This window comes from Balaenoptera ricei, chromosome 4 (assembly GCF_028023285.1).
Source record: "Balaenoptera ricei isolate mBalRic1 chromosome 4, mBalRic1.hap2, whole genome shotgun sequence".
NCBI lineage: Eukaryota > Metazoa > Chordata > Mammalia > Artiodactyla > Balaenopteridae > Balaenoptera > Balaenoptera ricei.
In genome coordinates this window covers 89,513,054-89,529,981 of record NC_082642.1, presented here as the reverse complement: position 1 = coordinate 89,529,981, position 16,928 = coordinate 89,513,054, and the positions used below count along the sequence as shown (strand labels likewise).

General features: G+C 36.3%; 1 protein-coding gene across 5 annotated transcripts in view; it reads right to left on the bottom strand.

The window, feature by feature from the left end:
• Positions 1–3,466: 3,466 nt before the first annotated feature.
• UBXN7 (UBX domain protein 7) overlaps positions 3,467–16,928 on the bottom strand; it is a 74,556-nt gene continuing 61,094 nt past the window's right edge. For all 5 annotated transcript variants that reach the window (XM_059920859.1, XM_059920863.1, XM_059920861.1 and 2 more), the window contains 3 exons: positions 13,689–14,082; positions 13,480–13,559; positions 3,467–11,807 (listed from right to left, as the gene is read on the bottom strand). In XM_059920859.1, the coding sequence (XP_059776842.1) occupies positions 11,646–11,807; positions 13,480–13,559; positions 13,689–14,082 (636 nt within the window). In that variant the 3' untranslated portion in view covers positions 3,467–11,645. The remainder of the gene's footprint in view (positions 11,808–13,479; positions 13,560–13,688; positions 14,083–16,928) is intronic.

Below are 16,928 nucleotides of genomic sequence, written 5' to 3'. Positions count from 1 at the left end.
TATTTGTATGGAAATATGTATGGAAATATGTTAATATAAATGTTTCAGACATTATATGAAATTTCTAAAAATCTTATATTTGTACTTGTATGGAAATATGTATGGAAATATGTTAATATAAATGTTTCAGACATTACATGAAATTTCTAAAAATCTTATATGTTCTGGTATAATGTTATAAGTAATAATCCTAGTTATTACTTTAAAATGTATATCTCAGAAATAACTAATTTTCTTGTCAACTGCATTATTATGAACTGTCATCGAATCTTTAACCGTGGTCATTTTTAAGTCTTTTGTCATTTACAGACAGTTCTGGGTGTACTCTGATGATTTTGCAAATATGTTCCTATAAAAGGGTTTCATCTTCAAGAAATACATGGAAAAGACTCTGACAAGTACAGGTTTCTGGTAACGGACTGTACTGCTGAACTGAATGAATAAGCATTTTCAGAACTCTAATGAAAAACTGATGAACTCATAAAAGTGCTAACAAAAGATCAAGATGAAAAAACAAAATTAATTACATGGGACTGAGTGAACTGATGAGGATGAGTATAATTTTTGTGACTTTCTGTCTGAATTAAAAAAAAAAAAATCCCACAAGGACTCAGAGGCAAAGAATATACAAATCAATTTTCACTGCAAAGTAAAGGAGCTGTTACAGTGGAGGATTACTGGACTGAATGTCAATATTATGACATAGTATGAGTGTGTTTCATGTTTGGTAATTGCAATCATTGTTGCTTTTGTTGTGGTCATCCATGTACAATGCTTGGTGTCAGTCTATTTATCTCTTGTAAAAATAAAATACAGTGTGTGTGTGTGAAAAAAAAATGTTGATGAGAATGTAAAGCAATTGGAACATCGCTGGTGGGATTGTAAATTAGTAGGACCCCTTTGGTTAAATGTTTGGCAATATCATTTACCCAAATTAAATACTCACCTACACTATGACCCAGCAATTCCAATCTGAGGTATAACCCAGCAAAGGAAAATGATGGAATTTGGCTTTAACACCTTCAAGTGCCACACTTAGTTGGGGCTGGTGAGGGCAACTTTAAGTCCTTGTTCCTTAGGGTAAATTTGTGACAATTAATTCAATGATTAATTTGATGAACAAGAGCCTTCTTTTAGAAACTATATGCTTGCAATAAAGTTTTACTAAGTAAGGCCAGCTTAGGTCAAATTCTTCATTCCCCTGTGGTAAGCCCTCTATGGTCACAGAGGCCTGGTCACTGCCATGAAAGAACTAAACATTACCTTCTTACAGATATGTTAATAATATTAGAATTTGGCTCTATTAGAGACACAGCTACTAGTTATCACTTGGTTGGTGATATTTCTAGGGGAAAGTAAATGGGAGTCTAGGGTGGGCACAAATTAAGAATGGGGCCTGGGTGGGAAAACAATTTGCCTAATGCCATAAAAGGCTTCCCAAGGCCGAAAGGCTTGCGAAAACAGGATAGACAGATGTCCCATTCTGGGGGATATTGAGAGGTCTGGAGGTGGGATTTGAGCAAGGAATAGAGGAAGTTGAGAAAATGGAATTCACTGGTAGAGGGAAAGGGAAAAGATAACGACAATCAGGCCAGTGTTTCCCAAGTAAGACTGACAGACTAATCAGCTTCCTCGTGGGTGGGCTTCAACTTTGACAGCTGACTAAACAAGAGAGCACATTTTCCTCAATTGGAGAGAGAAAAAAAGGAAGATAACTGATGTTGAAAGAGCTGCCATTTATACCAGTCCACTGAAGAGGAAGTTTGGGATTTTTTCCTTTTTTCTTCATTAGTATAAAAATATTACAAACTTCAACCCACTCAAATTAGGCTTCCATCTCCAACATCCCATTGAAACTGTTCTTGGTCTCCAATGATTTCTTGTGTCTAATGAACACTTGGCCCCTAGGCAGAATTACATAGTTGGCCACTAGATGCTTTTTGAACATTCTCACTCTTGGCTCCCTTGACAACCCACTCTGGTGTTTCTTCTTGCTCACTGGCCTCACCTCCTAGACGGGGCCTCTTCATGTTGGTCATCTCCAGGCCTGGGTTCTGGGCCCTCTTCTTTTTTTTTTTTTTTCTTTACAAACCCTTGTGTCGAGGGCTGACTTTCAATAGATCGCAGCGAGGGAGTGGGCCCTCTTCTTTAACTTTCTTCTGAGTGACCTCATTCTTTCTCATGGCACTGAACTCCATCTATAGCGCTGATGATTTCTCAAATCTCTAAGTCCAGTTCACCTCTCTTCCTAGCTTCAGAATCACGTGTCCAACTTGCTATACTACACCTGCACTTGGAAGTGCTGCAATTAACACATCCAAAATGATTTCTATCCCACCAAATCTGCTTGATCCCCCAGTCTTCCTGCCTCAGGAATGATACTATTACCTATCCACTGCATGAAACTTGAGTCATTCTTGATTTCTCCTTCCCTCATTGCCCCACATCTAATCCAACAGTTAAGTCTTTAAATTTCTACCTTAAAATGCATCTCTAATCTGTATACTACTTCCCAGTTCCATTGCCATGACGCTGATCCAGGCAATTTCTGTTTTGTACCCTGATCATTGCAATAGTCTTTACTCTTGCTCGTTTGCAATCCACCCTCCACACAACAATGGCTTCTTGTTATACTCTATATGAACACTATATGAACTCCTTACCGGGCCTAATAAGGTGTTGTATGATCTGACTTTTACACATTTTATGTCACTCCCTTTGCTCACTACAAGCAAGACACATTGGCCTTCTCTCAATACCTCAGATACATAAAAAACTTTCCTGCTCCACAGCCTTTGCATTTGTTGTTCTCCTTGGAACTTTTCCTCCTACTCTTAGCATGGGCCACCTTCTTTTCATCCTTCAGGTGTCAGCCTAAATGTTAACTCCCCAACATCCTAGTTAAAGCAGAATTCTCTACTGGCTCCTTTTCCAGTTTTGTTCATAGTGTTTGAATCAAATCTGTATTTTTTCATTTGTTTACTGTCTGTATTCCTAACTAAAAAGAAAGTTCTTTGCGGGCAGGGGCTGTGTCTGTTTTGCTCATCACGATCTCTCATAACTCCTGGTTTTTCTCCCATTAATTTAGTAATTACTTTTTTTCCTTCACTTGAGTCCTTAGTCATTCATTAGTCACTGCTGGTCTGAAAGACTAGACTCTGCTTGAACTGCCAGTATGTCAAATACAGAATCTTACTTTCCTTACAAGGCTAGCTAACCCAGTGATTTCATGAATAGTTCAACCAACATTTATAGAGCATTTATCATGAACGTTCAACATGTTAACTAAGAGCAGAGAAGAAGCTAACAAACATTACCCTTGACAACCGGACTATGAACTAACCTTTGTCAATAAATACTACAGTGTGCTAAACATGAGAATATGAGAGCAAGCAAACCTGAATTGTATTAACAAAAGTAGTATCCAGAGTCTTACCTCACAAAAACAATAATGCAAGAAAACTAATACTGAAAAGTTTTTGATTTTATTTCCAAGATCAAATATTACAACAGGACATTTACATGTATTTATAAAAAAATGCAGCAGTTGAATTTATAGATCAGAGGTTTCCTTGAGTTTGGTCCCTCTCTCAGCACAGTGAGCTGATGTCTTCAAAAGACTTCCCTCCCTCCCCAACCCCAAATGTCCCACCGCCCCCCTCCCCAATTCAAGTTGCAGTATCAATATAAAGCAACTGGGTACAACACAGCAAGAATATTCACAATTTGGTACAGCCAAAACCAGAGGATCACCAACTGAGAGAAAGATCCTCATTTTAGAAATTATTTACCTATAGACTATGTGTATCTATAGATATATCACACCCAGTTATCTAAGATTTCCCTGGTTTTAGAGCAAGTGGAAGTTCCATTGAGTCTTAGCCAGCAGTTACAGCTCTGCTTTATCTAACGGCTTGTTTTTCTCCTCCTACAAGTTTAGATTTTCTACGGCCTCCATATGTCTTCAAATTTAAGGCTTTCCCTAGCACCTTTATTATCACTTACTAGAAATACAGGAGGGTCTATAGTGTGTCTTGAACAAAAAAATTTAGTGGATGATCCAGTTGCCCCTTTCTCACAGGTCCCAAAGCCTTCTTCCCACTCTTGAGAAGAACCGCAGAAACAAATATGTCCTAGCACCACGGGATTAAAGCCCAGAAAACTGAGAACTATACATATGTGCATTTTAGGGAGCACTTGCCAGAAACATTACAATAGAAGCACTGTCTCTGTCCATTATCTTCTTGGATTCAATAACAAAGTTACACTACAGATTAAATTTAGAGCCTGTCCTGCATTAAGAATGCAAATCTCACTAAGACCACCACTTTATCCAGAATAAGGTGAGTACACAAACATCCCAGGGAATTTCTAAACACTGTGAGAAACTGCTTGAGAACACTAAAGCAAATACCCTAAGTTGACTTCACTCAAGCCCCCAACCCACCCCCATCCCTATCCCCAAATTTCATTCCTTGGTTAAACTTCTCTGAATAAGATGCGAAGTGCGGTTTGGAAAATGACATGGAAAATGTTTAAAAAACACAGTCAGTGAAGACATGCCAGAACTGGACATCCCAAATGATTCAGAACGCATTGTTCAAACTAAACTCATACAAAGCATGCACAGAAGCCTACAAACACTCCTGAGTGTTTCCATGGAACAATCAATACCTACTTTGTTTCTTAAAGGGTTAAAAAAAAAAAAAAGACACCAGATGCTTAGAAGTTGTTAACAATCAAAAGGAAAACCATTCTAGAAAGAAAGATTCTTAAGAGTGAATAAAATTGTGTCTAAAATTCATGCCAAAGCTTGGCTGGAAGCCCCTCAAAGTCTAAGTATTGTGTTAGCATCAACTGGTACTCATTTCTCTACATTTAAGACTAGAGGATTATCTCATAGCTTTATTGTCTGTTTCCCAGCAAGTTTTAAATACCCTTTCCAAACCAAAGTGACAAACCTAGGAAAGTAACAAGGCCCAAGTCCCCCAACAGGTAAGATAAACAGCCCCTACAAACTTCCTACTCATTAACTGAAAAGTGGAGGTCACATACTCCTTTCATTCTAATTAGCATGTAAAAGGGGATTTTCTGGTGGCAATGGTCACTCCACGTGAGGTTTAACTTACAGGGCAATAAATTATCAAAAAGCTACTGTTAAGAGCATCTGATTATCAGTGTCAAAAACCTATTTATATTTTGAATCACACCATTTATTGATATTTTCCATTATTAAGAACACAGAAGCTTTGAGAAAAGCATACTATAAAGCCATTTTGTTGAAAACAGAAAGATATCCAACTGAGCATCAACATTCCAATGTCATTAACTGAAATATATCCTGGTGACATGTACTTAAAGTCAGTGACCTTGACAGAGGGGAAAAAAAGCACAATGGCAGGGAATGGTTCCAGATCAAGAATTTCTCCCTTATCAGATAAGATGCCCATATTGAGTCTATGAAAAAAGCAAATAGGAAAGATTTTAAGGAAGGGAGAATTCAATTCCAGGTCCGAATTTTATCTAATTATTTGAAATGTTTCCCATTTTATTTACCATGTCTAATAAATGAGTGATTCATGGTGGCCCAGTTAGATTAACAACTTCTTTTAATGGAGATAAAATTTTTCTTATGTTAAGTCCAGCTTATTCTTCCAATTTGTAAACCTAAGTGACCTTATAAGGGATATAAAATCTTAGGGCATTTTGATCTCTGTAGAGGAAATACTATTAGGCAAACAACAAAAACTTGCTGTTTGTTGCAAGAGAATTAAGTACAACAAGGCAGCTTTCCATATTTATAGATTAATACGTGATTGTTCTTAGGCAAAATACTACCATCGGTATTTGTATCTCTAATCCTACAAATAAATCTGGTTATCTTTTGAAAATACAGAAATGCTAAATTATGTTTTATTAAAGTAGTTCATATTAGATTGCTCAACTCTACTTTGAGATCATATGTCAAAGCAAGGCCTGTACCAAAAACTATCACGTTTATGAGAATGACTGAGATTCTAAGCAATACAACTGCATTCCATAGGCCAAAAAAGGGCAGAGGGGTATCATGGAGCTAGCTATTCTATATTTGGAATAAGGATTCTTAGGTAGAGAGAAAATGAGTTATAAACATGTTTGCCTCAAATTCTTTCCTTGTATATTAATTTATGAAAAAATGAAAAATGTTACATATTAAAATTTAGAAATGGAATTTCTTAAACACAGCCAATTTTCATTGAAAATCAGGACATTTTCTGAGAACAGATGTCAAAAATCAAGAGAATGGAAAAGTAAAATAGAAAATTATATTAAAAGATTTTCTAATTTAAGGGTCTCATTACATCCAATAATTTAACCACGAGATCACTTCATGGGAAAACTACCAAGGTCATCATAATCTCTATTAAAAAAAGCTAGATTCTAAGCTGTCTCTCTAGCAGGATTGATACACAGGTGAATCAAAGACCAAAATAGCCATCACTGAAATACTGAATTTCTACATGTCAGGAGAAATCAATGTCAGGCTTGGTGTTCTCTGTTGGTTATTTTCAGTACTAAAGAACATTCTTACCACCATTCTAAAATGTGTACAGTGCAGTACTAAGCTGCATGGTGAGGCAGTAACTAAAATGCTAAGCAAGGCAAATCAATGAAGTTGAATATTCATAGTACACAGCTGACTTTAAGTGGTCCTATTGGAAAACTGCCATGTTCACCAGAAGGGTGGGTTCTTCTTACTCTCATTTAGTTTTACACAAGATATTACTTATTCATCAACCCCCATCCCATGATTTACTATTGAGTAGTACTACTGAATACTATTTACTCTCTCTCTTTGGCCCTAAATGAAAGAGGGCCAGAGAGAGAGAGAATGACACCATGGAGATACACTCTATGGGATAAGAAATATTTTAAAGAGTCGAACTAATTGGATCTTGAAACACTTGTTTCTGTCAAAACCAAGTGTGAATTCTACAGCTTACACAAGTCAATTTCATAACAATTGCTCAGCCAGTAAAGTGCTTTGTTTAAGCACACATACAAAATAAAATTTAACTCTGGTGTCAGTGAAATATTTGGTTCTCATTACATTTTAGTCATACTCAACACTGATTAGGAACACAGCATTAAGTTTTAAAAGTAATGAATTATGTTTAAAAGATCATTACTAGATCTGTAACTATTATACTCTCCTTTTTGGAGATTACAGTCATCACAGTAGGGTAGATCAAGTTACTGGGCAAATGAAACCTGGACACAGAAAAAAAAAAGCAAGAACTGATTAACAAGTATACTTTTAATTACTCTAGGGATAATATATAAAATAAAGGTAAGAGACTAAAAGCATTAAATTTTGGAGTGGAAAGGAGTCAGAGATAATCTAATTCAGTGGTCTACAATCTGTAGGTTCCAAGAGTTTCTGCAAAAGGTCTGCAATTCCATATGCACATTTATATTTTCTCCACTTATGGAATTAATGATATTTATACTTAACCCCACAACTCCCCACCACTGCTGAATTTTAAAATTACAAGCCCTTTTACTCGAACAGACTAAGAATTACTGATCTAGTCCAATTCTCTGTTAGTTAGAAGCAGAGCTGTTACCCAAGTACACTTATTGCCTACATATAGTGCCCTTTCTGCATATCATATATAATATATTGTACTATACATTTAATTTGTACCTGGGTATAGAAATTAAATCTTTCCTTCACTTTTCAGTAGCAAGTGGCTCCCTCTGGTATTTTCCTAAGTATCCAAGTGAGATCCCTGCTAGCTAAAATCTTTAATCCTGGGATCAATAATTCTTTCCTACTTGGGTACTAGTTATGCCTTACTGTTGAAACATCATGCCCTAAATCTAGTAGTTACAAAAGCTGGAACTAAAGAATACAGGTAAGTCAAAAGAAAATCTGAGCCACAGTGTTTGCCACTTTCCAGTTTTATTTTCCTAACTAAAGCCTACACTATTCTTTACCCTTTCTAAACTTCTATTGTAATTATGGTTCAGTCTCAGAAAGGTAAGCATTTACATATTCTCCTATTATCTCAAGTGTAGTGTGTCTCTCCAACTGGATAAAACAGGCAGGAACCAGATCTTGGATTTCAAGATTTTTCCAACTTTGATTAAGGACTCAAATAATTGTTAACTTACAGAATCAAGGAAGTAGAATTTTATAGGAGATTTAAAAATATACACATAGAAGTTTCAATAATCTAATACAGATGGGATATAGAAAAGATAATTGTATCTTTTCTGAGAAATGGTTAAAAATTTGATAAAATTCTTTTTTATCCTTTCCATTTTTTCTTGGCAAATAATGCCATAGTTATTTTCCTCTTACATTTTCATCACTGCATCATTTTAAAAAAGCAATCAGTAATCTGCCCCTCAAAATAATGGTGTAAATAAGAATTTATAGGCATAGCACAAATCTCACAAGCTTTAAGGAAAAAAATCAAATGATAACTTACAGAGCCAAACAATGGGAAGATAACCTTTTGAGCAAATTGATTCCTATTGCAGGAGACTACAGCATGGGAGTGAAAAGAGCATGAATGCCAATTTTGATTTTGCCACTTACTTACTAGCTGTGACATCCTGAGCCAAGTTCTCTGAACTTCAATTTTCTTCCTTATCTATAAAATGTGGAAAATATCCATTTGGTAGAGTTCTTAGGGAGATTAAAGGAGAAAATGCACATAAAGTACTTCACACATGTTAGTTACTCAAAATTAGTTCCCTGTTCTTCCCTCATTTGGCTGTTCTCTTCTCTGGTTCCTTCCTAAATCAAATTCGAAAGACTTCCTGTTACTTTTCCCTCTTTATATTTGTCTCCTGTCATTTACTCTCAAAGTCTATCTTGTTCTTTTCCTCCCTACCTTTTAAGATCTCTTTCAAGCTGTTTCCAATACCTACAAGGAATGACTATTTTTACCTATCTTACTAACTTTTTTTAATCATTTTATCTATTCAATAAAACCTCTCCTCCAAAGAGCTAAGGAATTTGCAGAAGAAATAAGACATACTACCTAAGTGGATTAAGTTCTTGAACAAAGCACAATCCATACTCTTCCTGTGTACAATCCATAATGCCTCCCCCATGGGCCTCTATGTCAAGGCCAGGATAATTACACTCCTGCCTCAAAATAAAATAAAATCCTCTAATCTTGTACTCTAAACACTCCAGTTTTATCTAAGTTGGATCAGTATCTCATGCCCTACCTCTTTGATATGCTTACTTATATCACTTTGATGTGGTCATCTCACAGTAATTGAAGTTGAAAAAGTCACTTTGGTTTCTCATAAATGGATATGCCAGGGCTGAGCTTATCAGAAAGAACTACATCCTATCATTAACAAACACGTTGTCTCAAGTTCTCTAGATATGTTTTATAAAGAGAAACTAGTAGGTAAAAGAATGAAACAGAATCCTATGGGGAAAATTCTTGACTTCATATTTTTGACAGATTTGGACTTTAGCTGTGACTTTGCCGAGTGGAGACAGGTGCCATGACAGCACCAAAGCTGACCATAACCTTATTTCTTACCCTGTGCCTCCCTGAATTTCTAGATTTCTGACCTTGTCTACAACCAACAATTTTTTTACCCTCTAATGCACCTTTGTATATAACTCTTTTCTTCAGATAGCAAGTATATTATCCAATTTCAGAGATACAACTGAGGAATTAACATGAAAACCATGCCTCCTCACTAAATCAGAAGCTGCTAGTTAGCCTCGAGAGCCTATGAAAAAAACACCAAAGTGGTATTACTCAGTCACCAATCTAAAGAGAGAACTTTGACTCAAGGTATAAATGAAATTGTAATTATATAAATATATTTATAAATATTTATACAATTATATACTTATACATAAGCACTTACACAGATTTAGAAAAAAATGTAAGAACATTAATTCAATAGGACTCACTGAAGAATAAACAGAATTTTCCATGATTTCCTTGAGGAGATACATAACTCATTCTTTAGAGAGGGTCCCTCAAAGTCCAACCATTAGAAACCGTATTCTCTAATTGTGTACTAGCAACAAGAAGCATGTGTTTTGTTTTTTTTTTTAATCCCTTAGTTGCCAAGAGAGTGATCTTAAAGTCGATGGGAACCTAAAGGTCTCTGAGCAATAGCAATTTATGTTCCTCAAGCAGAAGAATCAGTCAATCTAAACCCCAATGGACAAAATACGTTCATTCTGTATTATGGTTTTATAACAAGTTAAAGTTCTGATTTTGCCACCAGAGTTACTACTACCCCTTCAGAGGACTCTAAAGCTCAAAATAAGAATTGAGCATAATGTGAAGCTGATAAGTCAAATCATATTATATAGATTCAAGATGGTCTCTTCTAAATAATACTGAAAAAAGTGTTCATCAACTACAATTTGAATGTGGCTTTTGTTGGCAGAAAACACCCACATCTGAAGATTACTGGTAATCTTCCCCACCTCCCTTACTAAGTGTTGTCTTATGAATTGATTTGAAAGGTCTTCCACTTAGAGAGGTTTTCAGTTTTGATACCTTTTGCAAGAAACAGCATGAGGAATTAGGCTCATTCAGTCACCAGAGCCTTTTAGAGACTGTTCCAACCAAGGGTAAAAAATGAATCATTATTTCTAACCAAAGGAACATGGTTAGCAACTCTCAGCTGCATCTTTTCTTTTTCCCCTGGGGCATACATTAAGTATGCCTTAAAGTAATAGGACAATCAATAACCATAGTGGTTACAACTACAAGCCACTGTACTCATGATTATTGAACATCTGCCTTCCTATAGATCACTTGTGGACCCAAACAATGGAAGGGCCAAAGGAACTATTATGCTGTACTGGCAAAAACAGCAAGCACCTTCCTATCCCAGTCACCACAATATGCTCACGAAATGTCCATTCCAGGACTAGCAGGATCAAGATAGTTTATAGAGTAATAAAGAAAGCTGTCTCAGGCTAGGATATTGAAAGCCACCCCATGCTACTCACCCTAGTTTAACATTCTTTCCGTCAATAACACATATCATGGAAACAATTCTAGCTGGGAAGATGGGAATCCTTTGAAAAAAATTTTAAATATGATGAGCAATAATTATAAAGGACGCTTTTTCCATGTAAACAAAACCCTGGACACTGTTACACGGTATTTCCTACATGAATAATAAAACAAAACATGTGTTAGAGAATTTCTTCTCCCTACTAAACATGGGGCTTACAAAAAAAGGAGGCTGTTCTTATTCTGAATCTAGCCATTCCTTTACCAAAGGAGTCTGAGGAGTAACATTATCATTTGATCCCCAAAAAGTGCCGTGTAAGAGACCACTTATTGGAACATACATTTCCTGCTGCCAGTACTAGGAGGTCTTATCCTAACACTTCCATTTGGTCACCAGATTAAGTAAGAAAGAGAGAGAAAAGTCGGAAAAAGAAGAAAATGGGAGAAGAGAGAAAAAGAGAGGTGGGGTGGGGTGTGTGAGACTGATTATAGGAGAGAACAAGAAATAAAAGAGAAGGCAGGTGACTTGCTTGCCCAACTTTGGCTCTATGGTCCTATGAGCCAAAATACATACTCAGTGACATGGTATCTCACAGAAAAAGGGAAAAAAAGGGGTAAGCTGAGAGAGGTCAGGCCATGATGTTAATTTCTTTCCTGTACAAAGACAGTCTCTTGAGGACAAAGGCCTGCCTCCTGTAATGTAATATCATAGTCCAGATGAGAGAGTTTCCTTCGAGGGAAGTTGGTGAGAAGTTCAAAACGTTCATTTGGATATCCTTTAGATTGGACATGCTTCACCAAAGCCTATGAAAAATAACAGAAAGACAAAGCTGTTAGACGGAAACAAAAAGAAAGAGCATATTGAAGAATTAAAAATATAACATTCATTTTTAAATCAGATAAAAGTTTAAGTTATTCTTTAAGATAACTGAAGCTTACTCTTATGGAAGGGCCAATATAACCCTTTGGATGGGGAGATACTAAACCTGCACCCAATAATTTAGAGCCATTAAGTGATACTGAAATATACAGGGTTATTACTGTCTCTCCAATAAACAAACCCAATTTCTTCCCTGGTGGTGCAGTGGTTAAGAATCTTCCTGCCAATGCAGGGGACATGGGTTCGAGCCCTGGTCCAGGAAGATCCCACATGCCACGGAGCAACTAAACCTGTGCGCCACAACTACTGTGCTCTAGAGGCCGCGAGCCACAACTACTGAGCCCTCGTGCCACAACAACTGAAGCCGTGTGCCTAGAGCCTGTGTTCCGCAACAAGAGAATCCACCACAATGAGAAGCCCACACACCACAATGAAGAGTAGCCCCCACTTGCCACAACTAGAGAAAGCCTGTGCAGCAATGAAGACCCAAAGCAGCCAAAAATAAATAAGTAAATAAAAATAAAGTTCCCTTTAAAAAAAAAAACAAAAAACTATTGTCCTCATTTTTAAACATTTTATCAGTTTTCCTTCTTTCTGTTTATCAGGGAAGATATGTCCTTCATCCTATCTTGTCACCTGTGCACTGAATCCCTTCTTGCCATCTCAGAAACTGTGCCACCACAGAATACCACTCTTTTATGGGTATCTTCAACATCTTCTCTGCAGATACTTCCCATCAGACTTAAACATGCTCAGTCTCTCCTTCGATCATCTTTTCCCCTCTGATTACTGCCCACTCCCCACTCTAGCTTCACAACCAACCTTCTCAAAAAAGTGGTCTATACTTGTTCTATTCATTGTCTCATCTCCCATTCCTTTCCAATTACTAGACTAGGGAGACAGTCTGGGTATTAGCACCAGAGGCCAGAGCCTACTTGCATTCAAGTCACAGTCTTCAAGACTCTATTTTTAGCCACAGCAAATGGCCAGGTATGAACACCTGACCCAAGGAGGATCCATTCATAGGCTAATCTAAGCAAGTCAGACTCATTCTCTTTTCTAGAAGTTGAAAAACACGGAGGGAGGGCCCATCAGCTGCAGACTCTAGAGGAAAAGGCCCTCAAAGCACCGGTATGATGGACTATGTACAAGCTGTTTTGCAAACAAAAGCCACCAGAATACAGAGAGAAGAATGGTATGAAGCAGAGAATCACAAGGGGAAAACCCAGCAGGCCCCACAAGAGAAACACACAGGAAAATAGTCTTGGTTCCTAACTATTTTGCAGTTCCAGCTACTAGGAAACCCAGGAGGCCCAGTTACAGTCTTCAAATAACTCCACTCCCCTTTTCCAGGTAATAATTTCAGTTGGGTTTCTATTACATGCAGCCATGGAACAGAAAGGCCTTGACTACAACAGACTATGTGAGTTGCCCAAGATAATTTGGGAAGGAAATAAAGCAGTTAGAATTAAGATTCACCACAGTGAAGTTTTCAGTTAGAGGTCACACCTAACACCTCTTTCAAAGAATCATCAAGCTAATTACGCCAATTAGTTTCTCTGCTTCAAGTAAATGCTTCCAATTAGATATACTTACTAGTAGTTTAGCTTGCTCTGGAAGAGTGATTTGTTCCCTTTTTCCATCTGGATACCGCAACATCAGCTGTGCTTTTGGTCCTAAAGGAAGGGTTAAAAAATATATATATAGATATAGCTGCTTAAGATAGAAGACTAATTTAAACAAATAAAAAAATCCCTTCAGTAATATTCAAGTTTTAAGTAAAGGAAATCTAAAATGTAACCCACCATTTACATCAATGCCCTCCACTATTCCATCTGATTTTTCAGGTGACATCTCCAATATTTCTGAATCCATCGCTGGCAATCCTTGGTGGTTTGTGGCTGTTCCAGGCTCAGTTCTGGCAGGGGGCTCAGTCAGTGACCTTCTGTTCTCCTCTTTTCTATGCCCCAAATCTTTGTGGGGAGACTTTCTAGACTTGGCAAGATTCTCTATCTCCTCCTCCTCATCAGAGCCACAAACAGATATGAACTCCTCACTGCCAGAAAAAAGTTCAGATTCAGATTCTTCATCTGAGCGGCTATCCTGTTTTGTCTGTGTGGAATCAAAATGTGTCTCTTGCAAGGAGGCTCTGATGGCAGCTTCTAGCTGGCTGTCTTCACTTGCATCTATAAGACTCTCCTGCAAGATGCAGTCATAAAACATGGGTAGAAAGAAAAAGAAAACAGTTAAACCAAAAAATAATCAAGTCAAATAGGGCACAGGAAATGTAACAGCTTGCCATTATTATTTTCTGCTGGATGTATCTCTTCTATTAAATTTTAAGCTATTTGAGGGCAACAACTTTGTCTTACACAGCCAAGTTGGAATGGAATTTTAAAAACAAAAATAAAAACTGTCATACCATCTGGCACAATGATTGCAAGCGCAAGATTTGGTGGGAGGGGGAGGAGTCAAGAAAACAATTTATTCCTTGCCCAGAACAAGACATGAGTTAAGGTTTCAAATATAAAACCAAAACATCAGTATTTAAAACGACTAAACACAGAGAAAGATGTCTATCTTTCTTACCATTGTATACGTCAACTAGCACTGCTTTGGCGCACAGAAGGATATCAATAAATCAATAACTCAGTAATGATCATTTTGCAAAAAATCTAACGGTCAGATCTTTAACATTCAAAACAAAACACCGCAAAAAAAATATGAAAAAACAACTATATTTTCCCAAGCTTAATTTCAATGAAGGTTTTCACTGTGATCATAAAAAGCAATTTTCAATAGCTTTTGCCTTGGAAAAGTTCTAATGTCACAGGTTTCACTAAACTTATTGAGTCACAAGATATGAATTGCTTGAATGGAACTTATTTAGATCCTAACTCAAACAAACTATACAAAAAAAATTTTTTATGACAACCAAAAATTGAACACTGGATACCTTATAATATAAAGGAACTACTCTTAATTTTTTTGAGGTTAATGGTACTGTGACTGTTTTTAAAAAATAAAAAGAACCTTTATCTTTTAAAGATACATGCCAAAGTATTAATGAATGAAACAATGAATTCTGAGATTTGCTGCAAAATAATGCACAAAGGATGGGGTATAACTGAAATAAGACTGGCCACATGTTGTTAATTACTGAAATCAGTTAATGGATACACAGAAGCTCAATAAATTCCTTGTACTTAAAAATTTTCCACCATAAAAAGTTTAGGTTGCTAACAAAAAACTAAAGGAGGCTCAATTTGGCTTTCCCTATCTGCCAATCATATAGCAAAAAACCTTTTTTAAATTTTAAAGAAACTTAAGGCTAATTTACCACCAAAGGGAAAAAAAAAATAAAGCAAGTAGATGTGCCCATGTGACCTGCAACGGCTTAGGTGAACTGTAGGTTTATAATAATGATATTGCACAATGTGTAGCTTGAGTTTTAAAGATTGCTGCCATGGTAGACACTGCTGGCTTCCTACCCAACATTTTTTCTCCTCTGAATCCTTACTTACAGAATCCTAATTATGTCTATAAATGAAATATGTCCCACTAAAAAATTCCATTTACCAGTTTCCCTTGCAGCTAAAAAAAATTGTGGAATGGAACTAAAGCAGGACTTACAGAGAAAGTATAGAACTAAATGCCTACATTAGAAAAGAAAGTCTCAAATTAATAACTAAGTTTCCATCTTAAATTAAAAAGTACCCCATATGAAAAAAATTAAATTAAACGCAAACTATGCAGAAGGAAAAAGGACAGAAATCAACCAGTAACTTAGGAAACAAAAGAAAAATCAATGAAACCAAAAGCTGGGTTTTTAAAAAGTCAATAAACTTTTAAAAAGTCAATAAGCCTCTAGTCAGACTGTCAGGGGAAAAAAAGCCACAAATTACCAGTTACAGGACTGGAAGAAGGGCCATCCCTACAGATACCACAGTCATTGAAGGAATAATAAATACAATGAACAACTTTACATCTTTGACGCTTTAGGTAAAATGGACAAATCCCTGGAAAGACACAACCTACTAAAGCTAATTAAAGAAGAAATAGATACCCAAATAGTCCTATATCTATCAATGAAATTGAATTTGTAGTTTAAAACTTCCTACAAAGAAAACTCTATGCCCAGGTGGCTTCACTTGTAAATGTCATCAATTATTAAGGAAGAAATAATACCAACTCTACACAAACTCTTCCAGAAAACCAAAGAGGAAGAAATACTTCCTAGTTCATTGTGAGGCCAGCATTAACCTGATACCAAAGCCAGACAAAGATCAAGCTCTTACACGGAAAACAAAAGACAAAAAAAAAAAAAACAACTATAAACCAATAACCCTCATAAACAGAGATACAAAAATTCTTGACAAAATTTTAGTAAATCAAACTTAACAATATATAAAAAAGCAATGCATCATAACCAAGTGGGTTTTAGCCCAGGAATGTAAGGTTGGTTTAACATTAGAAAACCAACCAATAGAATTCACTAAAAAAGAAAACCATATTATCATTTCAATAGATACAAAAAATCATATGACAAAAACCTCTCATAAAAACTCAGCAAACCAGGAGTAAAAGGAAACTTCCTCAATCTGATAAAGTATATATATAAGAAACATATAGCTAACAACAAACTTATTGGTCAAAGACTGAATAATTTCACCCCAACACCAGAAACAAGTTAAGGATGTCTAATCTCACTACTTCGATTTAACTTTGTACTGGAAAGAAAAAGAAAAAGAAATAAAAGGAATAGAGATTGTAAAGGAAGAAGTACATCAGTCTTTATTTGCTGACAACATGACCATCTATATAGAAAATTCTAAGAAATCTACAAAAAAGTTACTAGACCTAATAAGTGACTGTAGCAAGGCTGCAGGCTACAAGGTCAATATACAAAAGCTACCAAACATTGCCGAGAGAAATTCAAGGCTTAAATAAATGGAGAGATATATGTCATGTCCATGGATATGAAGACTCAATGCTGTTAAAATGTCAATTCTCTCCAAAATGATTCATAGAGCTAATGTAATTCC